This window comes from Myotis yumanensis, unplaced genomic scaffold, assembly GCF_028538775.1.
Source record: "Myotis yumanensis isolate MYYU_CA2020_CCGP unplaced genomic scaffold, mMyoYum1.0.hap1 SCAF_17, whole genome shotgun sequence".
NCBI classification, from domain to species: domain Eukaryota; kingdom Metazoa; phylum Chordata; class Mammalia; order Chiroptera; family Vespertilionidae; genus Myotis; species Myotis yumanensis.
In genome coordinates, this window is record NW_027223768.1 from 17,748,220 (window position 1) to 17,771,508 (window position 23,289).

Sequence of the window (23,289 nt, forward strand, 5' to 3'; positions counted from 1 at the left end):
ATTTACAATCCACTTTTCTTGCACACTGTGAATATGTTTTCAGTCAATCAGAGCAGTTCCTTATTTAAAGTAGTCCTCTTTCATCATGGCGATTTCTTAAATAATAATCCAGAATTATTTCTCTTTATGTTGCGCTATAGATTTATTTCACTACTGGGTTATTTGTAATCTTCCTCAGTCTTCTGACATGCTGTGTTCATTACACAGTAAAGAGAATCTCAAGAAATTGCCAAGGAAGGGAGGGAGGGAGGGAGGAAAAAAGAAAGAATTTGCTGTTTTAAGCAGCCAATAATGTGATGGCAACCTATAATTTTAATAGCATGAATACTATTGGAAAATAAGGGAAATACAGGAAAATTGAAGGAGAAAATATAGCTTCATATCTTGTCACTAATTTTCAATCATAGTTAACATTTTGGTGTATATGACAGTCTTTTTCTATCCTTACATTAACAAATATAACTGAAATAGTACCCTATGTACTAATGGGTACTGATCTAAGTCCACTCACGATCCATACAGTAGTTCTATGTTATTATTCCATGTGACATATGAGGAAATTGAGGCCAAGAGACTTACCCAGTGTCACCCAGCTAGCAACCCAACTAGGAGGCAGTCAGCTCCTGCCCAGTGTTAGCGCACCCATGTCATGGGTTAGCTGCTTTTGCTCAGCTTAATTGAACAGATGAGAGGATTCTATCATAACATGTTAACCATTTTCCAGTTAGGCAACTAGGTTGTTTCCTGTAGCTACTAGAAACAGTACTGTCGCCAACATCCTTGTGTGCATTGTGGATTGAGGAGATCAGACCATCAGAGAGATTTTATTTCATTCAGGTGCTGAGAGGCTGAATCCTCTGCAAAGTGGAACAAAATGGCCGACGTGCGTCAGCTCTTATGAGGGAGGCCTGTGGGTTACACGGGTGGACTTGGCCGTGAAACAGGAGCCCGATGGCAGTTTCCTCATCTGTCACATAAGGAAAATGCTGTCTTTCTCAAAGGATTATTTTGTGGATTAAAATAAATGACACACACAGAGCTCTTAGCACAATGCCTGGCTCAGAGTAGTGTTGAGTAAATGTGAGCTATTGTTTTCATCCTTGAATTCCTAGAAATGGAGTCTAATTGTGTCGTTAGCTTTGCCTATTTTACTTACGAAACTGCTCTGACTTCCTAGAAAGTTAAAACCATGAAAAGAACATCCAAACGTACAAATGTCACGTAGCCAACTCACTCACAGTAGTATTTTGAAGAGTCTTAAAAACGAAAGACTATTTCATCAAATATTTGATAATTTTGTGTCTTAGTCTGATTATCATTTAAATCCCGTTAGCTAAGCTTCATCTTACTTGCTTGTTTTTACAGCTTCTTTACCCCAGTCAGAAAGTCAGTTCATCAGATCGAGTATCCGGTTTTTATGCATGTCAGCCCACTGATGAGACACGCCAGGGCATACTTACGGTGTCCCTCATTGTATCATAGGGATAGGGTACCTGGCACATTTCCTGGTCCCCCACAGACATTGGTAGATACTGGTTGACGGCTTATCAAGTGTTTTAGGTGATAAACACCTTTGAACACTTTCCTGAATTAAATGTATCCCTCAAAACTGTAGGTATGAAGCCCTTCCTTCCTGTGTTAAGCACGTGCTCATAGGCAGGCTGGCTCCCAAGATGAAGAGGGGAGAGAATCAGGGAGAGAAAGGACCTGGACTACACTTCCTTAATCTCCGAGATTTACCAATCTGAGAAGTTACTTTACTCCTCCCGGAGGGAATGAATGAGGAAACAATAGGAGTGGCCCTCTGTCCCCACCCCTTGGCAATATTCCTTACTTTCCTCCATCTTTTATTCCATTGGGTTTAATGGTTAAGCCAGTGGTTCACCAGGGGTGTGGCCAGCCCCTTGTGGAGGAAGAGATCAATAGTCTCTGGGTCCTGGTACTTCCTTCTTGAAGCCGCTCCTCCAAAGCTAGTCATGGCTCCTTTGAGCATCTTCCTGGAACCACCAGTGGAGAGGAGACTCTGAAATGGGTCAAAACAGCACACCAGTAAAATTCACTGTACCAGTAAGGCCAGTCTCTACCCAAGGTTAATTGTTGGCTTCTTATTTTATTTCTTGTTTCAAATAATGTCCAGTCGTATTGTTCCCATAGCCTATCAAAGATTCTGCAGCTATCAGAGCATATCATTAATGCATTCTAATTTGCATTCAGTAATAAAATGTCAATGAAATAGTCATGTCCTCAATGTCTATGAAGTTCTCAGAAGTTAAAGTCCAAAGACGACATTCCCAAAGGAGTTGGCAAAGTCTAAGATGCTTCTGGAACATCAAAGAGGGTCTGTGGCCCAGGTGGACTTGGGGTTCCTTCAGCAGCCGTACCCTCATAGAATGGGTTGTTTCTTCTGGGTTTCTGGAGTCGAATACTCTCTTGTTTTCCTTCCTTTAATTTATAAATAAAGCAAAGAGGGGGCCACAAAAGATAATCCCAGAACTAGCTCCATACCAATGAATTTAATAAGACAAATGGACATTCTAGTCTTTACAGCAATTATCCCAGGCAACATTTATGTTCCTGGACCTCTTTCCCTGCTGCCATCACTGATTGTTGCCAACACTCAGGGGATCTGAAGGAGAGGGTGTAGACAGAGAAAACCATCCTGTGTTTAGCCCTCCCAGGCTGTCATTTTTTTCAGTTGTTCTGTGAACATCTACATTTTTTGGGGAAAATATTTTCTTAGAGAATTTTGCCACTGACCATTAAGGGGGAATCCATCTAGATAATCTTAGAGAATGCTTGAAACACCACTGTCTGTTTCCAAGTTCAGGACATTGCACTTGGCAGCCCCGGCCAATAGGTCTTATTTATGTTACCTTTCTCTCCTATGTAGCATATTCAAACCCTCATTATTTTATTTTCCTTTGCCTCTGTGCGTTCCCATCCTGCCCCTTGTTATATAACTTCTTGATCTTAGAAGCCTAGGCCTCCTAAGGAAGCTTTCTCCCTCCTATATAAGCCAGAGCCAGTTTGAAAACATGAGCCAGAGAGGATGGTGACCCTTGAGTTGTAAGTAAGTCACATACATTAAGGTTAGGTCTCCGCAGTTCCCTTCTTGCCCTAGGCCTGGGTGCAGAATGGCGCTGAGTGCCCCTGATCCCACCCTTGCTATCCCCTACCTGGGCCTGGGTCCTGGCCTGGACCTAATAAATTACAGCTGGACCCTCAAGAGTGCTCTGTGATACAGACCTTCGCTGTCTTACTTTGACTTCTGTAAAATTCCTGGCACAGAGTATGCAATAAATTGAAACTATTATTTTTTTTAAAGTAGTACATTTAGTTCCCCCTCCTGAGGTCTCCCCTACAGTTGAACTCTTGCTTAGAAAGATCTCTGCCAGCCAGTTCAAGGACAAGCCTCTATCCTGAGGTTGCTTGTGCTCACCAAGGTGTTGACCAGCTGGGCCCATGCAGCTCTGAGCATTTTCCCACGTACCCCTTTGCCATGTGAACTACCTTCAGGGAAGCAGCTACTCATCCATGGACACGGCCTCTCTATAAGCGTTTGTCATCCACCAAGATAAAAATATCACATGGTCTGTGGTTTATAAACTCCCCCCAGGCGGCAACAGTTAAAATTTGGCTCAAAGCTGAGAAAAACTTGCCTGGTCTCCCATAAGCAAGGCCAAGGTCAAAACGCCCTGCTCACAGATCAAGTTCAAGACCCAAAGCCTTGGCTGGGCTAGAACTTTTCCACATGCCCTTTTTTCCCTCCTCATAATGTTATTTCTTGTCGTGTATTAATTTTATGACCCAGTGTGCTGGCCAGATGTTGAGGTCCAAACTTACCCCAACATACAGATTTCGCCAACCCTGAAAGGCCTGGCCTCTTACGGAACTACCAAGGACACACTCTCTAGGGTAGGCTTGTCACTAAAGGAAGGGGCTGGGCTATTCCACGTGCTGGTCTCACTTTCGACATTTCGGTATTTGGCATAAGAAGCTTGGATGTTATTCATGGTAGTAAATTTTAAAAATTGGTTTGTTTCAAGGCTTACAAAAGAACATGTCCCTTCAGCTCTCAAGGTCCCCTCTAGTCATGTAATTATGGGACTGCTTGCTCTTGTTTACTTGGGCATTCAAAACAGAATTTGATATTCAAATACTAAGAGGCTGTAAGTGGTTATTGTACTGAATGGTGACGGATTTATTGTGGTGATTTTACATTTGAAGGTGAAATCAGCATTTCACGTCTTTCTCTGTGAAGAGATTCTACAATCCATCTCATTTGTCTTTGACATTCTTTGGAAGTTTTATTCATCTTTGTCTTCTTTTCTCACTTAACTTTTCCTTTGTTTTATTCTATTAATTTCCCCTTCACATTCTTACCTCTTGTGTCCTGACCATTTTTTTTCCTGAATGCTTGCCTTCTCCTGGCTCATCCCACTGTTTAACTTGATTTCTCTCTCCTTCAATTTTTATCTGACAAGGTACATTAGGAATTGTTTTTTCTTAATTCTTATGTTGAGGTGATCGTCATCAGAGAAAAAGCAAGTTCATTTGTGGCAAATATGCTTCTTTGTTGGAAAACAAAAGTCTGGGATTGGACCAGAGCATCTTAAACTTTCTATGACAGCAGCTTACTTGCTGACAGTGTTCAATACTGAACACTCTTCCATGGGTGTCGCTGAAGGATGCTGGCCAAATGCACTCACAATGTGCATAGCTGTAATCCTCTTTTATTTATTTTCTCTCCATGTGAGAAAGCCTGTTGCAATGCAAATGACGGTAACGTCATAGAATGTACTAATCAGAATATTCTAATTAATTTTAATGTCGATTCTTTACAAATTTTATTTAACTGTTATTTGTAACTCATAATTTCCATATAGCTCAACTGAATATATCCACTGGGTGAAATGACGTTTAATAAATATCATGTTTTGATGATAACATTCCATTTTTCTAGAGGTGCATCTTTGAGAGATGAATTCAGTAGTACCAGTAAAACCAGGTCATTTTAAGTTCTCCCAACCCCGTTCTTACTTACATAGCATCTGTCTTTTTCACCTGATTGGCTTCTCTGTGTCCTTTTGTCTTTTTATATTCTGCCTCTCTGTCAGCTCCCTCCTGCCTAGATTGAATGTATAATCATTAAAAATTAGATAAGATCATTTGCTCTAAGGACAGTGAAGTTTTGATTGTATATATGCAGGCAGTGTTTTTCAAACTTCAGTATGAATCAGAATTATCTTGGGAACATGTTAAAATGTAGATTCCTGGGCTTCAGTGTACGTATTCTGGTTCATTTGGACTTGTTAGTGACCCAAGAATCTGTATTTCTAGAAAGCACCCCAATGGTTATAACTGATAGAAACCATACTTTGAGAAATATTGGTTTCTTCTTTCCCAAGTAGAGGGTAAGAAGAAGGAGTAATTTTGAACAGTGGAGAGAATTGTCATAGTCTGGGCCTCAATGGGGTTCTGTATGGGGGTCTGGAAAACTTAAATTGAGCATTAAAAAGGACAATGGGCTCCTGGGAGATGCAGAAACAGGGAATCAAGGGTGGCAAGGACTAGTGTATGGACAAAGGCTTGAAGGGTCAGTAATGATAACATTGATTCATAATTTTCCTTAGGATTGACTTTGCTTTTTCAGTTAGAAAATTTATAGCAATATAAATATAAACTCTGATTATAAAGGTATTTTAATCTTTCTTTAGGAACTGACACAGTCATTCAGTAATTCAGTAATTTTTAAAATATTTCAGGCTCTCTAGGGTATTGAACAATTTAGGTATAGGATGACTTTTGACATTTGAAGTGATAGCATACAATTCCATATAGTATTTCATTTCTGGTCCTATGATAACAAATTATGCAGCATAGAGAAGACGATAAACTATGTCATATGAAAAAAACAGAATTTAACTTCACAACTGAAAAAAAAATAGATTTTCACTTAAAGGATATTTATACATCATAAATCAAATCAGTAAGCCAAGTTGTTAATGTTTTAAAATTTAGAAGCTGTTTAAAGATTTTTATGAAGATGCTACATATCCTTTAGTATGTCACATAACAACCAGCGATAGATGGTTAAATCTAGACCATTTAAAAACTCTAAACTTTAAAAAATATATATTTTTATTGATTTCAGAAGGATAGAAACATCAATGATGAGAGATAATCATTGATTGGCTGCCTCCTGCATGCCCCCCACTGGGGATCTAGACTATAATCCGGGCATGTGCCCTGACCAGGAATTGAACTTGGCAACACTTCGTCTCATGGGATGACGCCCAACCAACTGAGCCACACCAGTCAGGGCCAAATTTTTAATTTTAGCTTATTATTTCAGCTCTTTTTTCTCATTCAGCCTTATTCAGAGCTGTTAACAAGGAACTACTTGGCTGGCTTGCATTTTTTCTTTAGTGTGTCAAATAATAACCAGAGGTAGATGGATACATTTAGACCATTTGGTGGCCAGCCTCTGGTAGAAATCCCGACGAGACAAAACCAGGCAAACAAGTGAGCCACTGGGCTGGAATGGGAGCAGAGGCGGTGGGCATGGAGAGTCTGTTGCTGTTCATCCAATCAACCAGAATGCTTTCGTTATAGCAGCCATGCCATACATGGGTCTGGCACAAGAATTTCGTTCCTCTCTCTTTCAGCCGTTCTGCTTCCACCATCTATATAAGTCTGCCATTTTGATTTTGTTCATTTGATGGGAGAGACTTTTTCCCTCTGGTTATTGGTGCTTTTGGGAGATACATAGAGTAATGGAAGTTGAACTTTGGGGGAGCAATGCTGTTCTTATTGTGATTTGTATCTTGTTTTGAACTTCACTTAGTGCAAGACCTGGTCTCCACTGGCTCATGTTGGACTAAGCTTCTCCGCTGACCTGTGCTCTCTTGTAGGTGATTCGCAAGGGGTGGCTCACCATCAGCAACATCGGCATCATGAAAGGAGGCTCCAAGGGATACTGGTTTGTCCTGACTGCTGAAAGCCTATCCTGGTATAAAGATGACGAGGTAAGCCGCAGAGGGTGACAGAGTTTTCTCATTTTAAGTTAAGTGAGATTATTGTGATATTCAATTTTGAGACACCAGTGGTTCTCTTTCAGTGAGACCTAGCTTGGGATGTGTGTTTGAACAAGCACTGTGCTTTTGTTTTCCTCATAAATTTTTAATTTTATAATATTCCCCTTAAATTTCTTTTACTTCATTGGTGTAGTCACATGTTTGTTTACCTGAAGAAGCGGAGTTAGGAGTCAGTAGTTGCAAACTATTTCTTTGTAATAATGACAGGGGACTAATTCAGTGAGAGCAATTTTCATTAAATAACGTGTTGAAAAGACTCAAGGTAATAGAGCATTCTAACAGCGAAATTAATAGCACTGATGCCGAGTTAATAAAGTGTTTTAGAATTGTTGCTGTGACATCGGTCTCGAATGACAGGGTTTTGAAAATGTCCAAATCACTCGTCTTCAAGTCCCTGAAAACTGTTTATGTGAATTTTGTTCTTTGAGAATTTGATATCTATGTAAAAGCATGAATTATGATAATGGTGGTGTTCTGGTTCATGTTAGATGTTAATAATTTTGGTCCTGTGACTTACTACTCATTTAAATCTGATAGCTATGAAATCACACAAAAATATACTATGTCGTTCTTGCAGAGCCATTAAAGAGCTGTAGAGTGACACAGTGTTACTGCTCAATTGGGAGGGCATGGATGGAAATTGAACTATGTCTTGGAAATTTTAATAGCTCTGGTTTTACCCGAGAAGTTTTTGATGCTTATAATGCAGCATGCAAACATTCAATAAGAAAACTAGTCCATGATAGCAAAACTATTTGGAGGTGAGACTATCTCAAATATATTTGAGCATGCATTCCAGACGTAATAGTCCTTCCAATCTTGGTTTCACATCTTTTAAAAACACTACAAGATACCCTTGTCAGTTGTTGAAGGAACATTTTTATGTCTTTATAGTTTTTCTGTTCCCTAAGTGCTTTGTGGACAACAGGATGTTGAATGAATATCAGATGATCAGGTGATTTCCACTGAGTTTTCTGCAATAAGGGAAAGCAAATCCCATAGAAAGGTCCAAAGAAAACTTCTACTCAAAAATCTTATTTTCAATTTTTATGTCATATATTTTACCGACTTCAGTCAAACATGGAATTGGTTTTTGGGAGAGTCTGAGGACTAGTAATGGTCACTTTTCTGTGCTGGCTGCTGTCTCTATCATTCTGTGGGAGTCCGCAGTGTTCGAAGAACACAGAGAACAGACTGACAGCTGTCAGAGGGAAGGTGGGTTGGGGGGCTGGGTGAAAAAGGTGAAGGGAGTAAGCAAACAACACCAACTAACTCATAGACACAGACAACGGTATGATGATTACCAGAGGGAAAGGGCGGGGGGTGCAGATAGAAGAGGCTGCTGAGTTGGGCATGATGTGTGGGGTGAAATACTCATGTGTAAAGAGTGGGGTGGCAAGAAGAGAAGAAGTAAGACCAGCTAGGAGACTGTGGCAGTGGTCCAGGCTAGAGGATGGTGTCCTGTCCTGGGTAGCATGAAAGGAACACTCAAGTTCAGGGTAGCAAATTGAAGGGCCGCCTACAGCGACACTGCCGCTCATTAAAAAGTCTGCTCAAGAAATAAGATATGAGGTTTTCAAAATATTAATGCCCGATTCACAAATGACCCTTATCTCAATGTGTCTGTCTCAGTGGGACAAAGCCTTTCCCAGTGGGGCCATCATCAGTCATCCCCACCTTCCTGACCACCACCCCACCCCGGGTGTGCCCTCCTCTGCTATTTTTTTTTTTTATTGCTTAAAGTATTACAAAGAGTATTACATGTCTCCTTTTTTTCCCCCCGACCTTGACAATCCCCTGGCCTCCCCTACCCCCCAGTGTCTTACGTCCATTGGTTATGCTTATATGCATGCATACAAGTCCTTCACTTGATCTCTTCCCCCCCGCCTCTCCCCACCCCCGAGTCCTGCCCCCCAACCCTCCCTGGCCTTTTCGCTGTAGTTTGACAGTCTGTGTGAGGCAGCTCTGCCTCTGTATCTATTTTTGTTCATAAGCTTATAATGGTCTTTATTATCCAGAAATGAGTGAGATCATGTGGTATTTTTCCTTCATTGACTGGCTTATTTCACTTAGCATAATGCTCTCCAGTTCCATCCATGCTGTTGCAAATGGTAAGAGTTCCTTCTTTTTTACAGCAGCATAGTATTCCATCGTGTAGATGTACCACAGTTTTCTAATCCATTCATCTACTGATGGGCACTTAGGCTGTTTCCAGATCCTAGCTATGGTGAATTGTGCTGCTATGAACATAGGGGTGCATATATCCTTTCTGATTGGTGTTTCTGGTTTCTTGGGATATATTCCTAGAAGTGGGATCACAGGGTCAAATGGGAGTTCCATTCTTTTTTTTTTTTTTTGACAGAGCTTCCTACCATTGCAGTCCACCTCTGAGCCTGCTCTCAGGGCAAAAGAGAGGGGACAGCACTGTCCCTTACTCACTGCTAGTGTTCAACAAATAGTCGTTAGTGTGTACCGGGGACCGGTGTTGGAAGGGTGTATGGGGAGAAAAGGTCAAGGAAAAGTGTCAGGAGGATGGGGCTCAGAGACACTGATTCATCCCTGGCTTCTTGAATTTATACCCCAAACACCATCCTTCAACATGTTTTAAATAATGCATAGGTTCCATAAAGGTCTAATTGCCAGAGTTCAACTACATATGAATTGAACATGCTTCTGTGGGAAACCTCAGAAAACCCAAGTTTAGACTATTCCTTTGTGAAAATAAGCTTCAGTTCAAACTCAACTTCTGGGGTCAATTTGTTGTAAGTTGAGTGCTTGTCCTTTGTTCCCATGGTATCTGTCTCTACCCACATCAGCACCTTCACGCTTTGGAAATCCTGTTACTTGACCATTTCTCTTAGTCAAGCAAATGCGACACAGTAAAAATAATTAAGTTATTTATAGATTTGCTCATTTATTCAATGATAACTATATTCACATTTTCATAGGGGATTTTGATGTTTTTTTTTTTCTCCTGTGTTCTGCCATTCTCCTGCTTTCTCATGTAATTAGACTGGTATGTTTTCATTATAATCTAAGTGGCTGTTGAATAAATAGCATATTGCATCATATGACTAGATATGGTTTTATTTAACTTATGACAGGTTTGTAATAAATACAAACGACTTGTGAAATATATCTGCGATGAAAGAACAATGGCTCAAACTGTTCTTCAGGCTGACATTAATTGAACAAAAGACCTTATAGACCACATACCCCGTACACTCAAAAGGGGGAGGAGCTGGAGGATGTGGGCTTGCCAGGACGAACTGCCAGGGTTGGAACAAGTAACTCTTCTCCGCGCCTCAGTCTTTTCACTTACCAAGCGGGAACCATTACCAACCAAATCACCCCGAAGGGATTTTATAGAACTCTAAGAAATCATATATTACTAAGTCTGAGTGCTTAAATAAACTTTTAGGCATCATATTTATGTTTTTATTTCTGTCATTGCAAGTAATAGTATTCCTTCTTTCCATGATGCCATTTTTTGACTCATGTCTTCTGATTTTTAATTTTTTGTCATCTCATATCTCATATTGTGACATAGGATCTCATTTTTCTTTGCTGTTATTGTTTTTTTTTTTTCTAGCAGAGAATGTTAAGGTTCAAACAATAAGAGGAAACTCAGATCCCATTTCTTTAGTGAGACTTTCCATGCCGCCTCCCCTTCAGCCTATGGGTTCTCCTATACTTCAGCCAAGAGGTGGAGATGATGATATCAAACTATGCGATTTCCTAGCCAAGCTGGCAGAGGCAAGAGCATAATAACCCTGTATAATAATTTTAAGCTAGAGTTGGCATGACTGTAATAGTAAGTCCCAGAATTTTTCCTTCTTGTTCTGAACAGATCCATCCACCCTACCCTTGAATTTTAGACGAGTTTATGAACAACCTTCAACATCTGTGGACTGTACTTTTTGAACCATTATTCTACATTAAAATAATGTTACTTGTGATGTTATTGATGGATGAGCTTAACAGAAAGGTTTCCACCAGTGTCCGAGGCAATGTTATTTCTACTGTTATCTTCAGAGTCTTTATACTACAGTGATGTTGTGGTAGGCATAATCGATCTATCTGCTTGACATTATGCTATCCTCTAACTTTACTCTGAAATTGGGGCTTTCTGTGACACAAAAAGAAATAGAACATCTTTTACGAGGTTAGACAGTTTATAACTAATTACCAAGGGGATTTGCCCAAACCTAGATGTCAACCTAGAGGTCTGTTTAGGTCATGCTCTAGTACCCCAGACTCTGAAATATCCTGTACATGTGGCCCTTAGTGCATTTCTAGGGATTGCATAGACTTCTAGCTAGGTTCATCCTCCCCAGGGTATTTTGCTAGTGTGTACCCTAAGTCAAAGAGGAGTTGTCCAAGGGAGTGAGGACAGAGCATGGATATGTAGGTTGTATATCCACATATATCCTCTTGGGCAGGGGTCCTCAAACTTTTTAAACAGGGGGCCAGTTCACTGTCCCTAAGACCGTTGGAGGGCCGGACTATAGTTTAAAAAAAACCAACTATGAACAAATTCCTATGCACACTGCACATATCTTATTTTGAAGTAAAAAAACGAAACGGGAACAAATACAATATTTGTATTTGCATGTGGCCCGCGGGCCGTAGTTTGAGGACCCCTGCTCTTGGGCCTGGAGTGGATGATACTTAGCTCCTTTGATTTCTAACAAAATAACATAAGGATATTTGTAGTACTTATATTTACTAAGGGTTTTGGGAAGCAGTACAGCGGTTCAAACAACCTCAAATAGAATGTTAGATAACCCTTTGCGCAAGAGTTTTTTTAAAAAAATACATATATTTCTTTATTGATTTCAGTGAGGAAGGGAAGAGAGAGATAGAAACATCAATGATGAGAGAGAGTCATGATCAGCTGCCTTCTACACGCCCCCTACTGGGGATCTAGCATGTGTCCTGAGCGCGAATTGTACTGTGACCTTCCCGTTCATAGGTTGACACTCAACCACTGAGCCACACTGGCCGGGCTACAATAGTTTTTGAGGAATGGACCCTCCACTTGGGTGTGTCACTGGCAGCTCTAGCCTTGTGCTGGCCCAGCCCAAGGACAGTGCTTTGGTTTATCTCTTTCTCTCCCCTTTCCCATATCACCCCTCAATGCTACCAGTCTGGAAATGCCCCAAACTCCAGGTGTGTCTCTCTCTATTGTACATTCACCCTTCCTACATGCTCACCTGTGCAGATCCAAACTAATCAAATGTTCAAACAAATCTAATGGACTTCCAGTTAACAAGATGCTCTCTAATTGAACAGTAATTGTGGTTGTCAATAGTATCTCTGCTATTCATTCTACCTGCTTAAACTCTTGCAGGTCAGCTTTCAATCTGAGTGATAATTGATGATGATCACCATCCTCAAAATGACGAATATTTATTGAGTATTCATCATTTACCAGGCATTGAGCTAAGTTAGTACTTTATTTACATTCTCCATATTAGAAATGAAGATTGAGACTCAAAGAGAATGAAGAACTTAGCCCACAGCTAAAAGTCAGTGTGTGCTCTTAGTTACCTGAACACTTCCCAACAAATATTTTCTGAACAGCCGTTATGGACTAGACACTCTCCTAATCACAATGTACAGATGGTTAGCAAGGAATTCATGGTACCTGCCCTCATTAAGGATTTTCCCTATAAAGAAAACACATAAACAAATAGGGAAACAGAAGCAGATGACAACCCATGCCAGTGATAGCGAACCTTTTGAGCTCGGCGTGTCAGCATTTTGAAAAACCCTAACTTAACTCTAGTGCCCTGTCACATACAGAAATTTTTTGATATTTGCAACCATAGTAAAACAAACACTTATATTTTTGATGTTTATTTTATATATTTAAATGCCATTTAACAAAGAAAAATCAACCAAAAAAATGAGTTTGCGTGTCACCTTTGACACGCGTGTCATAGGTTCGCCATCACTGACCTATGCAGAAAATATATCCGGTGATGGGGGGGTCCCAGTGGGGGAGACATTCAATTGTGTGGTCAGAGAAGGTTTGTGTTGATACTTTGAGGCAAGATGGAGCTTGATGAATTGAAGAAACTGAGTTAAGTCCAGTGTGACTGGAACAAAGAGAGAAAAGGACTCTATAAAGAGTCCTTTAAAGATTAAGGATTCTGATCCTGAAAATGATGAGAAGCCTTTGAAGTTTGAAAGCTGGAGAGTCTCATAGCATTATTTGAATTTTTTATAGATCCTTTTGGTTGCCTTGTAAAGAATATGTTGGAGAAAGACAAAACTGGATTGGGGAATTACTAGAAAGCTATTGTTCTGGTCTCCATAAAAGATCATGGTGGCTTGGACTGGGGTAGGTTGATGGAAATTGATAGAAATGATGGATTTAAGAGATTTTTTTCAGGAGGTGACATTGATGTGACAACTCGTCACATGTGCTAACTATTGGATAAGTGTTTAAGTTCCTGCTAACCTGTAAGCCTCCTAAGACCAGGAGCCATTGTCTTGTTCACTGTTCTACCACCAGGGGGTATGACACTGATAGGTGGCCCTAAGTAAATATTAATTGTGAACATGTGATTGAGCAAATAAATAAAGTGCAGCACAATAATTCACCACGTTCTGCTATCTCAAGTGCCTTAACTAAATAATTGAAATACAGAGTAAAATTACCATGAGAGGTAATTTTCTTAATTTTCATTATTAAAGGTTAATGAATTTTTTTTTCTTCCTCTGACTGTATGGCTTCCTGGATGGAAGACCATTTAAGCAGAAAACAAATTTGACAGTGTTGCTTTCATACATCATAGATACCGGTTTATCTGCACAATTCTAGGGAGGAAGTTAGAAAAGGGCAAGGTATGGGGATAAAATAGAAACTGTCACATCAAAAGGATTTTGGGTTATGATAGTTTACATGAATACTTTAAAATTAGATTTGGGGAAAAAAACTGAATTTTTAAAAATGCATCTAAAATACGAATTTTGGAAGAATAAATTCTGAATGAAGAAGAAAAGAACCTTCTTTTAAAATATCAATGAGAAATGTGTAAATGATAGTTTAAAATATCTGAAGGGGAATACTTTATGAATAATAATAGCACATAGCCAATATTTATTCAATTTCTATAGTCCAACATGAAGTTTAAAATCATAATGGAATACTCATAGGGAAGTAGGGTAAATTGACAGAAGTGTTTCCAGTGGAAATATACTAACCATACACTGTTGAATAAAGGCCAAAATCTGCATTAAAATAAGAACATTCTTCGGACTCAAAAAATTACAGGCCTCATTTTTGTGGGTTGAAGTGTTTGGATAGCTTGATAAGGAGATTATATAGTCCCCTTATAGGGATATTTACTTAGTATTGTTTTTATTATGTAGCTGTAACAGATGACAAATGTAACTTCGGTAATAGGAAATAAAATGACAGCTATATCCCTGGATGGCCAAAGCTGTGAGGCAAAGAAGTTATAGAAATCTTCATGTCTTTCCATTTTCACGTATATGATCAAGACCCTGCCTTTTCTGCCAGGTCTGCGTGCTGCCTGTGATGAGATCAAGAATAACCCTGTGAACACTATTCACAATCCTCTCTGCATTGTTTGAGTTAGCCAAAACTTAGATATCTTTTTACCAAAAAAAAACAGTCCCAACAAATATTGAACTTTAAAACATTTACATTACTTGAAATTCTTCATGATCATAGTTATGTGTGTTTTTTCACATACATAGCTATATTATGTTAGGCTTTTAAATGTAGGATTATTTCATATAAACATTTCCAAGTTCTGGCATTACCTAAAGATTTATGATTTTAAAAAAATACAGTAGTATTCAACAAAGCATAATGGCAGATGCTATTTCAGATTTATTAAAATATGTATAGACTCAGACCGCTCTCCTAAATGTGTTATTTGTCCTAACTTGAAAGTGTATACTGGAAGAACAGTATTAACTTTCATATGATCCTTTTCCAGAAAAGTAACATTTTCAAATGTGCATCATATAATGAACTTAAATATAAATAGCATTCTTTCAAGCATATTTTTTTGGGAGCCATATAAAAAATGTAAAACCAAGATGTTAGGCATGAGGTTATTTAGTGGCTCACATAAGGAGGACTCTGCTGGCCTCCTAGCTCTCCCTTTGGAGTCGGGTGGAATGGAACAGTCTCCTTTATGTTCTGACCCAGCTACGTGTCATTTGGAGAGCCTCACGCATGCCTGGGGCCTGCCTTGCGGGTCCCAGAGAATGATCCATGGGTGGACTCCTGTCAGCATTTTGCTGCAGGTTATAGAAGGAATTTCAAATTGGGTGGTACTGTGCAAATATTCTCTGAGAAATTTTGATATTGCCTTCCTGTTTATTTTTTTCATTTTTTGAACTCTGATTTAATACTTTATATTCTTGTCCTGGGACTTTTCTATAAGGTAAAAACTCTCTTTGCACAACGTATTTTGCAAAGGACATCTTTGCTTAGGCCAGATTGTTAAATGAAAGAATTTAACACATTAATCGTATATTTACTTTATAATTTTACCCAATTTTTTTTTTTTTAAAAAATGAAGCTATAGTGTCAGGATTGGTAAAATATGAAATTGTAGAAATTTTGAACCTCGTGGGGTTTTTAGCCTTAAGACTAAATATTTCATTTTAAAAATGAAATACTGAATAAAAAGTTTGCTTTCATCCAAAATATATGCTTAAAATGTTTAATTAGATTAAAACCAAAAAAATTTGGGGTAGCCTTGTGTTACACTTTTTCTAGAGCTTGACCAGAACCTTTCTAGGAAAAATGAAAATTAATTTTAAATACTGAAGTTAAAGCACTTTAGTGAAGCAAATCAAAACAGACAAATTTCTAATTTTACCCATCTCCCCACTTTTTACCCTCATCATTTGACTCCAGTTCACAGGGTGTAAACTGACATTTTGACATTTCCTCAAAAGATGAGGCAAAATATACATTGTATATCCATTAATCCGCATCCTTGCTTTTTTTTTTTTTTGACAATAATGGAATTGCCTGAATATCTCGAGAGTTGGAAGTTTACAGTGAATGGGAGCGTGTATTCCAAGGGCGTGCACCAGCCTCATGCACTCCACCCTTGGAACTATAGTGTAAGCTCCTTCTTAATTAAACAATGTCACAGTAATAAATCTATGCATATTGTGACACTTAGGCATGTCAGAGATTCAATGTTAACTTTATATACTTTCCAAAAGGAGAAGCAGCTATTTTAATACATTTGAAAATTACATTGCAAACAAATACTTTTTTCATTATGTTCCACCCAGGTGCAAACTGGTTAAATTTAACTCAAGATACATGATCTCCTGGGATATTTTTTCTACCCTCTTTTTCTTTTGTCCCTCACTCTTAAAAAGTCATGATATAGAAAACGAAACTTTGTTTTTGGAGCAGAATTATTAGAATCATTTATTCTTTGTCCAGCATCAGACTTGCAGTTCTGTGTTTTGTTATATTGATCACAGGGTGCTGCAAAGCTGTGTGCAATTAATGTCAAGGGCAGTAATCTACTGACAACAGTTAGGAAAAGAGAACTATAGAGAGCACAGGAGCATTTTCAGAAATGGGTTTTATTATATTTCATAGGCACTACTCACTTTACTTTTGGTGGGTTTCAATATTTGAATCAAAAGAGAATAATAATAATTAATAATAATAATAATAATACATACGAGTTAAGTATTAAACCAACAGATGAAAAACCCAGGCCTTCCCCCCGAACCCCTCATTTTGGTTGTAGCTCTTGGTGTAGATGCTATGGTGTGAGGGCTGCTTTCTTTCAATGGCTGGTTGTCATTCAGGCTGGGTTGTCATGTGACTGCCTGTCTGTGCCTGCTGTACAGGTGAGCGGATGTTCTGCACAGCAAGTGTAGACAGGCAGACACATGACAACTCCGTCCAGCCAGGCCCTTGGTTCCTTCAGGTTTCCTTTGCTCATGGGCAGAAACAGTCAGTCTGTTTTCCAGATTTGGTGAATTTGGAGGGTCAGGGGGAAAGGGAGAAAAACACACAATAGAATTAAACATTAAAACATTATGGAACTAAAAACAAGTTAGACGTTCGACTTTATTCAGAAAGTACACTTATACATTTGTTCCCAATGTGCTAACATGGATCATTGACTTGACAGAAAAGTCATATTGAAATTTTAAGGCAAAACCAAACAAACAAAAAAAAGATTAAACACCAGGTTTATTCTTAACTCCAGTTCATGTTATTACTGGCCCATAATGCAGTCAGAGTTCAGAGTAATTGAACCAGATGTTTTTCCTCTTCCCCAAACTCTGCATATTTTAATACTGAAGTTAAAGATAAAGACATGTTTATACATGTTTGTTGTAGTAGATAAGTACCATAACCTTCCCCATGAAAAAGAAACTTATCATTTACATGGAAATGGCAGCCATTTTAAAAATAATTAATGAGCCTAATGTATTTGGCAGCTCAACCAGCCGACCTTTGGGATTTTAACATGGGTTGTATTTTTACCAATATGTTATTAAAACAGGAACTTACTTAAATTTCTCATATTCTTTTTAATGCAGTTTTTAAGTATGGATGTGAAAACCAAATCAAAAGCAGTTGGGAACTTAAGACCTCCGCTTCATTAACCATAGTGCCCTGCCATGAATCAAAGGGTGTAAACTACACAGAGTTGCTCACTCAGATTGTGTTTTGGACCTTGTTAGTGCACTACAGTTACAAAACAGCCCCTTAAACACAAAAAATGAAACTTCATTTCATATCCAAAAAGTAAAACCTGGCCCTTTGGAAATTTCCTTATAACTCGTATGAGAGAAAGAGTGGTGGTGTTAAATATACAGATAGAAAATTTAATTCTGGTGAGTCAAAAATAACTCTACTGGCTCTTTTAAAATAAATGATCAATTCATGCCCTGCCCTTTAAACAACAAAATCACCAGATGGTCAAAATTACAATAAGTGGGATTTCCTAAAACAACAACAAAAAAAAATTATTGTCCAAGGAATATGTAATTAGGATTTTTTTTTTCAAAGAATTTTAAAGAAAATAAATAGTATATTTCCTGTTCACTGTAAAATTCTGAGAAAAATAGCAGATAGAAACTTTATGGAGAACAAAATAATTTTTAGAGGCTATGAAAAAAATGAGTTTTGTACACAGCTTAACCTTTATGCAATGATTAGATGTACTACAGCTTTAACAAAGAGTTGAGAAGTACAAGTTTCCATTTATTTAATTCCAAGAAAATAAATATCTGATTCTGTTTCTGGTCATCACTTCTGAGTAGAGAACTTTTGTGTGTTTTTTCTTGAGAAAATCAAAAACATCAGTGAACTTGGCTGCCATTAAATAATTACAAGGTCAGAGTATGGGAAAACAAATACCTCAAGCAACTATTTTGTTATCGTTGCTGCATTCAGTGCAACAGAAAATATTTATAGAGTGATTCACTTACAAAGAGCATATTTGTAGAAATTAAAAATTACTGTAATTCGGTATAGCTTTCCCTCTCTCTCCCATAAATACTTTGATCCAGTTAACTCTGCTCAATTAAGGAATGATGTAACCTGGAAAAATAGAAAGAAAAATTTGTGAGTTCTTATGTTCTCTTTTAATGTGAAAGAATTCTAGTAAACCAAGATACCCCAAAATATCAGACCCTGAAATCCATAACTGTTTTTCAGGGTGGGGAAATCTTGCTGGAAAATGTTTGCTCTTAAGACTTTGGGATAATTTATTTTTCTAATAGATTTTTAAAGCACACTTATAGTAAGTATGTGGCATCTGCATACCTCATAGCCATGTTAAATAGATGAAAGTTTGAAAAGACAATTAAGATTGTTTTTCTGTCTTCCAAACTATAGAGTAAACATTAAAATTTGTTATCACTTAACATAATAGCTAAAATATGAAAGAACTATATGTACATTATTATCATACAGTGTAATTTTTAATAAGGTCACTACTCTTTAGTTCTTTTTTTGTCTTTCATTTATTAAGAAAAAAATGCATAAAAATAATTATGTTCCAAGTCTTTAATAGCAACATTAAACCAAAGCAACTCCAGGAATCTGGCTGTTATAAGTCAGGAAATTCAAAATGAAGATTTAATTATTTTCCTTAATTGACTTCATTATTTCTATTAATTAAAACTGATAAAAATTCTTCAAAAATGGGTAATTATTTCTGTCTGCACAATTAGCAGCAAACCCAGGTAAAAAGGTAGAAGAAAGCAAGTAAGGACGTTTTCATCTTTACTCAGAAATTTCTGTTTCCTCTCAGGATAAGCCTGACCTTTAGTTGTTTTAAGCTGGGATTTCTGAGTGATGGTCTTTTATGTATTTGGACATTATTGTCATGGGTGGGATATTCTCTTTAGAGAAGAGGAAAGTGGGTTGTTTTTAAACAGCAGATCTCTTGTCGAGGAACTGAAAGCTTTGGCTTCTTTCTTTACTAAGGATGACGCTGGTATCTGGTGGATCAGTGGACTTTTTACATTACCAAGTTGTATTTTACTTTATTTCCTAGAACAGCTTTATGACTTCAACGAGAAAAAAGAAAAAATTCTATCAGTAGGAATTTTATGCCTACACTCTTTCCCACAGCGAAAAACTTGGGTGGTCTGTAGGCGAGAGGTGGGGGAGATAGTATATTTTGGTCTTTCAAAAACATAAACACATTATCTGGGTGGAAAGCCTGAAAGCCAAGCAGGAAGGGCATTAAATCTATTCACTAATTGCAGGAAAGTGATCGGTGTGAAATTTTGTCCCATTGTAAACAAACCTTGGATTTGGAGATCTATGGTTTAAAAAAAGGGGGGTGGGGGCTTGAAAATGTAAATAAACTGTTTTCTATTGATTATCTTCCAATTAAGAAAATGTGTTGAAAGCTAAAGCTCTGAATTTCCTTTCTCTTAGATGGCAGAAAAAATTCTCTAGCCCCAAACCTAGTCTAACTTATCAATCATCCACACACTGAAATGAAAAATAACTGCGAAGTTTCTGTGAAGTGCCCTTTGGATGAGCTCTGCAAACAATTTTCTCTTTCTTATGATATACAGTGTTTAATTTTGATACTTACACTTCCCACTTTATCCGCGAGCACTTTTAGTTGAAGATGATCACTGTTGGTTAATTTTCTCTGGAATAGATCCCATGATCCCTAAAATGTTTGTATGTCTCCTTACAAAGTAATATCAAAATAAAATTAAGCATTATTCTACCCTGGAAATAAAGTTAGTTTACACTAAGTGTGCATACATGCTGGTGTATGTCCCAGCGCACAATCGACCACCTGCCTTCAGTGAGCAGAGGTTTACAGAGTGAGCTTTTGCTTTTTTGATCTTGCATTGAGCTCATGCCAGTTAAAAAATAAGTATTATTCCTTTTCATTTGTTGAAAGTTGGCATAAAAAAATGGGTAATCAGGACTCCAAGCACACGCAGGGGCTCCTCGGCTGCCCCCATACAAATCTGTTCTTCTGTTTCTACTCCTGTACTTACGCAAGGACACCCTCCATCAGCAAACTAAAAGTCATCTTAAGAGAAGAAGTAGGTGAGGGGCTGATTGTAGTTAGTTTCTTTGAAATAAAAAAGCCATTTAATAATAATAAAAAAGACATTTAAGTTAAATATACAAGAAATGAAAGTAAGTTATAAAATTCAATCATTTCTACAGAGTAAAAAAAACACACAAAAACACACACCAAAAAAACCCCTCAAAATTTGAGACATCTTAAACATTACCAAAGTACCCTATAATATCTTCTTTTCTAACTGTATAAATTAGTAGAAATACATTTCTTGAAAAAAAAATAAGCTCTGGTAAGTTATCTCATAGTTTCTCTTTTCAGTTTTCCTATGTAAAAGAAACTATATAGATTGAAAAAATCTCATTTGTTCAATGAAAAATAATTAATATGGAATCCTCCAAGTCACAATAGAAAACAAATTGTATCCTCTAAGTGGAGAAGGTAGCTAAATCTCTCCCTTTTTATAATATTTTAACTCAAAACCATGAATAGAAGAGAAAACGTGTTTTTTTTATACCAGTTTTCGGATGATCAAAAGGGTAAATTTTAAAATAAATCATTTTGACAAAAGATAACGTGGGGGAACTTTTTATAATAAACTTATGCAAAGGAGAATGTGTGACAGTTTTTGAATTGTTGCAAAATATATAACTTAGAAAAGGATTTGTTCAGGAACCACTGTAACTTTAAAGAATTTAAGGGAGGACAAAAGAGATTATATTAATGTTTCAGATTAAGTCTATAGAACAGATTTTTCATTATATAGAATTGTTTAGGGGTATCTATAAATAGGGGGTTGAGGGAATTAGGGGTGAGGCAGTACCATTTTTCTAGAACTTTCCTTAAGGGACCCACCTCTGAAATTCAGTGTGGATCATATTGCAGCCCAGACTTTCTGTATTATTCTCTCTGTTGGGATTTCATTCAGTTTTCCTTCCTCCCACCTTCTTCCCCCTCCCTCCCTCCTTCACCTCCAGGACAGCTGGAAACTGACCAACAAAAACTTTGCCTTCGTTTACAAATTCCTTTTTTATCAGTGGCTTTCTAGACAAAGTACCTTATCATTTTAAATGCTCGGAGACATAGACACATTGTAAAACCTAGGCATGAGGGCTCAGCTGACCAGCAATTATCAACCATTCTTGGATTTTAAAAACAACAACAACAACAACAAAAACCCAGGGCTATATATTGGGATAGCTGAAGACAGAGGTTTCTATTTCCCGGTTTATTCAGTTGCTGACTCAATAGTTCTGGGTTGGCGCTCTTTTCTGGGCAAGTCCCATCTGCGTGGTCTGGTGGGCAAAAAACTTGGCAGCTACTCTTTTATTGTTAGATCCTGTTATTTTTGGTATTTGTCTTATATAAGTAAAATTTCAGAAAAGCACTATCCATAGAGCATTTTAAACATTGCAAATATTCTTTACTTTGGGGCAAAAATGGAACCAATTCTAGGATATTCAAGGGATAGCACAGCCCTCATTCAACAGGTTTTTAGGTCTCTGAATTATTCCTTTTACCCATTGAAAACTAGCCTTATTCAATTATTTTTAGTGTTTGGAGCCTTCGTATTTCATATTGAAGTGGAAAAATCTTTAAGCTTAAGAAAATACTTATAAATCTTCAGAAAGCGAGTGACTTATAGTAAATCACTATGTACCGCACCCCGCTGCCCTTTTACCATAAATGCATAGCTCTTGGCCACACAAATGCCTGTTTCTCCTCGCATGTGACACAAATCATGGGCTCCCACCTCAGCTCTCCCGGTCACAGCCCAGGTGAGCGGCAAGAGGGCCTTACCCGCAGGTCTTCCCTGGAGCAGTCTTTTCCCAGCGATGTCCCCGAGGGCTTCTTGGTCCCTACTGTGCAAAACCTGTGAAGAAAAACACTGGATATGAGATACGAAAGAGGAGCCAACAAACATCCTCTCCTCGGAAACAGCCACTCTTGTCCCAGCCGTCCAGGGCGTTGCTGTGCCTTGCCCAGTCTAACCAATGTGCAGACTACTGTACAACGGCATTGTCCTGAACAGGTAGTCTGAACACTGGGCCGACGGGGCAGGAGCTCCAGAAGCTTCCATCTGGGCCCTTAAAGTCCTCTCTCAGTCCCTGGGAACAGTTGCATTCGGCTCTCCCCCCTGGAGCCTGCTGCACTGACTGAGCCCCACTCCAGTGCTGTGATTTTCAGTCTTGACGTGGCACATTTGCTGCAGACTGGGGAACTGGCAATGAATTTAGGACCAGGAAAAGGGGGAGGGCTGGGCTGGAGAGTCCATATATGGGATGATGTCACCCTGGGGAGGTTTGGGTATGCGCTGTGCCGCTGGAGAGACCGCTAGAATCGCCTGCTCTCAGACATGGGTCTGTGCGTAAAATGGTACCAGATGTTCTGGTGTAATGTTAAACAGTCATTTCATCTTCAGGCCAGATTTTTTCCCTCAACTGGGCAGGAAGTGGGCCCCAGTATGGAAAAGCTGTAAAAAAAGAGTTGAGATGTACAGTTCTGCTGTGGCCAACTGAAAGGGAGTCAGCGGAGAAGGACAAATTTGCTGTCTGATTTGGGCTAGAAAGTCACTTGAAGACACAGGGTAGATAAGAAAGTAAACAGAACGCGGAGCCGCTGGAAGCCGGGGCTCCTTAGGAAAC

The 23,289-nt window shown here is 38.4% G+C and overlaps 1 protein-coding gene and 1 long non-coding RNA gene across 9 annotated transcripts in view; one reads left to right on the top strand and one right to left on the bottom strand.

Annotated features, from left to right (window-relative positions):
- The window catches only part of DNM3 (dynamin 3), a 379,551-nt gene that overhangs the window by 156,567 nt on the left and 199,695 nt on the right, over positions 1-23,289 (top strand). For all 8 annotated transcript variants that reach the window (XM_070395789.1, XM_070395787.1, XM_070395791.1 and 5 more), the window contains one exon: positions 6,915-7,028. In XM_070395789.1, the coding sequence (XP_070251890.1) occupies positions 6,915-7,028 (114 nt within the window). The remainder of the gene's footprint in view (positions 1-6,914; positions 7,029-23,289) is intronic.
- LOC138995401 (uncharacterized) lies at positions 16,701-20,778 on the bottom strand. The gene is made up of 3 exons (XR_011468621.1): positions 20,195-20,778; positions 18,570-18,681; positions 16,701-17,085 (listed from the first exon to the last, which is right to left on the bottom strand). It is a non-coding gene; the product is annotated as an uncharacterized lncRNA (long non-coding RNA).